The 4,501-nt window shown below is 38.0% G+C and overlaps 1 protein-coding gene across 1 annotated transcript; it reads left to right on the top strand.

Moving 5' to 3' along the window:
• The first annotated feature begins 3,171 nt into the window (after positions 1–3,171).
• Positions 3,172–4,109, top strand: LOC127617744 (homeobox protein not2-like). The gene is made up of 3 exons (XM_052089830.1): positions 3,172–3,544; positions 3,641–3,828; positions 3,915–4,109. Exons 1-3 carry the CDS (start codon positions 3,172–3,174, stop codon positions 4,107–4,109), a joined length of 756 nt encoding a protein of 251 aa, XP_051945790.1.
• The last annotated feature ends 392 nt before the right edge of the window (positions 4,110–4,501 follow it).

Consider the following 4,501-nt stretch of genomic DNA (forward strand, 5'->3'; position numbering starts at 1 on the left):
AAAGATGTAAAATTGACTATAACTTTGCACAGAAATGGTAAGTGATTTATAACACTAAAATCATGCTTGCATGCATATTATTTATACATTTGAAAAAGTGAGTCTTTTAACATTCAAAAATTGGCCCCCACTCACTTCCATTGTAAGTGCCTCACTGTAGCCCAGATTTGTACTTGTTTTTAAAGAAAAGTCCAAATAAAATTTTTGGTGATCAATGTGCCACAAATGCTGTCGATTGAGCTTTCTTTTATTGAACTGTTCCTTTATAAAGAGTGTTTCATCTGGAAAGCATCACATTCTAATTATCTTCTGATAAACATCTTAAAAAGAGCAGATTTACATATATTCTAAAACATACGTTTTTAAGTCATCTGCCAAATGTAATTTTGACATCCAAGAAGAAACGTCTTAGAAGTAAAGACCTTATTTGCAGTAGTGCTATCTTTCATTTTTAACAGGAATGAAAATGAGGTTGTGAGGGGTAGACTCATCTCTTCAAGGTAATGATAAAAAGCTGTACTGAATGTTCTTGGGGAAGTATTTTTTCATGTTTTGTCCTTAGAACGATCCAAAATACATTAAACTGCGGTGCAGCTCATTGAAGAGGCTGTACCTCTCTCCATCACAGCCTCGTTGTCAGTCCCGTCAAAAATCAAAGATGGCACTGCTGTGAATAAGGTCTGATGTCAAAGGTCACCTTTGCAGGTGAGCAAATAATCTAAAAAAAGAAAGAAAAAAAAAGTCTTCTAGATGTAAACACACATCAAATAGATGTCTGGGTGATGCTGTGCTATAAGGATTCAGAGTAGTACCATATTTTATGTATGATGGGAATGAAAAAAAGGCACTCTTTAATTGCACAAACTGTATAAAGCAAGTAAATGTCCTAGGTCACATCTTTTTTCAACTTATTTCAGTGTTTTGTCAGCTGAACGATCAACATCACTTTAAACAAAAGTAGCCTACAACCCATTGACCCTTTTCACACTTTCGGGTTTTGGAGCATGGAAGAAAAAGATTAAACCTGTGAAACTGGTGAATGGGAGACCACACCAAATATAATTTTTGGTTACCCATATGCTCCAACATCAAAAGAAAAATGCCACTATTACGTTTCCATAACAACAGCTGTGTTTTAAACCATCTCATATCTGTGTCACTTGTTTTTTTAAAGCTAATTCCAATGTAATATAATACAAAATATAACACTAAATAATAATAATACAAACGTTTTATGCTGCTAAATATGGTGGAAACCAGACATCACAGTTTGTCAAAAGGGTCTATTGAAGAGACTGCAAGTCATGCCTCAGAGCCTCATTTCCATTCCCATCAAAAATTATGTATACTGTGACATTTTTTGGTTCCCAGACATTCTAGCATTGGGGTTAGCAAGAAAATGTTCCCTAACATTATCTGAACGTTTCCCTGATGTTCTACTAACCTCTAGTTTATAACCCTTCTGTAACCATTTTCACAGATTTTGACCACTCATTTCCATACTGGGTTGTTCCATACTACTTAGAAGCGTAAATCTAGCAAACCTTTTATATGTTCATTTTATTATTATTATTATTTAGTGTAAACTATAACATTATACATTGTGTTGTTAAATTCATTTAAAGCTGTGATGGTCTTTCTAATACAGTTGCTGAGGAATGGCAGCAAATTTGGCGTCATCCAATTTTTTTGCTTGTATGGAAAGTAGTGAAAACATCGTTCTTTTTATTTTGCTATTGGGGCAAATGGGATCGCAAATATAATATTTGTCGTGGTCGCCCATTCCGCGATAGAATTTTACCCTGCTATAATTTACTTCCGCTTTCCAAACCAGGAAATAGGAAAAGGGTCCTCAGATACATTGTACATTTAGCTAATCATTAACATATGGTAACAATGTGGTAGATCAAATGTATATTTTTTTTATCTATCATACCACAATACTGAAAACTGAGCTTGTATGTTAAATATTAGATATTTAAGAATAAATTGACTATATTCATGCAAATAACTGATGTCTTGAACCTAATCAGATGTTTATTGACAGACATAAATATTCAATTAATCTTAACTGGGCTAACATGATAATGATACATTTCTTATCATTTAATTATCCACATAATTTTAAGTGGACATCAACAAGACGGCAATTTTCAATAGTTTAGGCGCTCATCGGAGTTAGGCCTACTCGACCAACATAAAGACAAATCAGCGGGCACCGCACTCAAAGTGAGAAAACCGAAGCCCAGGTGAAGCAAATCCCCTCTCCAATTTTCGCTCAACACCAAAACTACCAAAATCACAATTGACACAATGTGCACTGCACGCCACCGCCTGATTGAGGGAGGGGAACTGATCAATGTGTTTACATGAACTACAGTTGAAGAGATCTGACTATTATGCCTACTTTCATTTGACACCTCGAGACTGAAACTGGAAGTGAATTCTGACATTGTCAACAACACTTATGTGTGAGGCTACCGTGGTATTTGACCTTAATAATGAATTAGTTAACTTACCATGAAATTAATCAAAGTTTTAAGATAAAGTGATTTACATTTAGGTGCCAATCTGGAGTCATAAAGACTGGCTTTCATTGAGATGTAGCCAGCTAAGCTGTAATGTGATTAGTGAGCTGATTTTTTTTTCTTTTCTTTTCTTTTCTTTGACCTCCGAATGTAAGGGTATTGGTTCCGCTGTGTGGTGCATTCGGCGGTGTTCTTTGAATGTTCAAACATGAAATAAGATGATTTGGGTTACATCAATGCACTCTCAAAAGACGTTTCTGTGGCGCACATCCATTCAGGAATTTGCAGTAAATCTGGACCTCCTGGCTCTCGGCTCTTGACCCCCTCTCTGTGTTTCAATCTGGGCTACCTCCGGGGGCATGTAGTGGAGAGGGCCATTAGGATATTTGACAATCTCAGCTTGTTACAACTCCATCAGTTAATTGGATCCCTTGTAGCGCCGCTCGTTTGACTCATCTGCCACTTAAAAAGACAAAAGCGCGCTGGGGGTTGTTCACACCTCGCGTCCCTGGGCAGGTATAAAACGAGCCGCAGGCTCTCCAAGCATCATTCCACTCCACTCCTCAGAAGGTTGAGAAACATCTGCGGCGGATAACTTTTAATTAGATATTCTGGTGTTTTTCACTTTTTCTACACCGAAGCCATGCAGAAGCCTGGACGAGTTTATGAACCCTATGGACAATCGATGGGAGCACACTCATCTTTCCACCCGGACTATGCCAGTAACGCGTGCCTGTCCACTTCATCAAAACCGACTACAGGAAAATCCTTTACAATCGATGCACTGCTGGCAAGGCCTGACCATACGGAGAGAGACAGGACAAGTCTCCATCGGAACATAATTAATCAACCACCAGTCTCGAGCACTGCGGTCCCATTTGCGGCACAAATGTTCTCGCAAATTCCACACTTTGCATATAACCAGGGTATTATGCATACTCAGCCTGGGTATCCCGTCTTCTGCTACCCGCCTTACAACTACCAGACAACATGTCGTGGAGCTGTGTACGCACAAGGTGTGTACTTTTGGACAAATGAATCATGAATATATTTTACTAACCACTTCAGTGTTGTTATAATGCCCTAACCGATCACCCCTTTCTTATGTGCAGATGCAGTACTGGCAAAAGCAGGAGTCCACTCTCACTATAAACACAAAGCAGGAAAATCCAAAAGAATGCGCACAAGTTTTACTAACGAACAGCTGTCCAGATTGGAGAAAGAATTTGCGCGCCAGCAGTATATGGTTGGTTCTGAGCGTTTCCTCTTGGCCTCTGCTCTCCAGCTCACCGAAGCACAGGTAAATACAGCTCTCACTCATTTACTTTTTCATTAAATTACGAAAATCGAGCAAATAGTACATTCATGTTTTTTTTTCGTCTCCAGGTCAAAGTTTGGTTCCAGAACAGACGCATAAAGTGGAGAAAACAGAGTCTTGAGCAGCAGCAAGCCAAACTAGCCAAACTTGGACTGGCTGTGCAGCCCAAAAGCCCCGGATCTCAGGGCAGAGAGGACGAGGAGAGAGATTTCACAGAAGAGTCTGATGTCGACATTGACATCGACGATTCACTTCGAGACTAATCACAGTTACTTTTATACAGTGTGATTTGTACATATTTGATTTTCTCTAGATGAAACCGTCAACTCTATTTGTACAAATATTTAATTAATAGATACATATTTAAGGTGTTACTCTTACACCGTTGCTCTTATAAGGGTATCTTTGTTTTCGTTAAAACGTTTGTATATTGATGAAATAAAGACAATATATTTTTTAAATTTAACAGATGCTCCTTGATTTTTCTTGGAAATTGTTATGGAATTTAATATGATCTTCAGTTTTGTGTGAGTTCACAAATGTTAAAACCACAGGTTGCCTCTTAAACTTTAAGGTTACTTAAATACCAAATACACGAATCCTTAACTGATAAAACTAAAAAGGGGGCTAGAATTTTTGAGGCCAGAATACGATG

Source organism: Xyrauchen texanus, chromosome 24, assembly GCF_025860055.1.
Source record: "Xyrauchen texanus isolate HMW12.3.18 chromosome 24, RBS_HiC_50CHRs, whole genome shotgun sequence".
NCBI lineage: Eukaryota > Metazoa > Chordata > Actinopteri > Cypriniformes > Catostomidae > Xyrauchen > Xyrauchen texanus.

Excerpts from the sequence above, each read along its gene's own strand:
- LOC127617744 (XM_052089830.1), top strand. The coding sequence starts at position 3,172 with ATGCAGAAGCCTGGACGAGTTTATGAACCCTATGGACAATCGATGGGA. Across the intron at positions 3,545-3,640 it reads TGGAGCTGTGTACGCACAAG|ATGCAGTACTGGCAAAAGCA; the intron begins GTGTGTACTTTT and ends TCTTATGTGCAG. Across the intron at positions 3,829-3,914 it reads TCCAGCTCACCGAAGCACAG|GTCAAAGTTTGGTTCCAGAA; the intron begins GTAAATACAGCT and ends TTTCGTCTCCAG.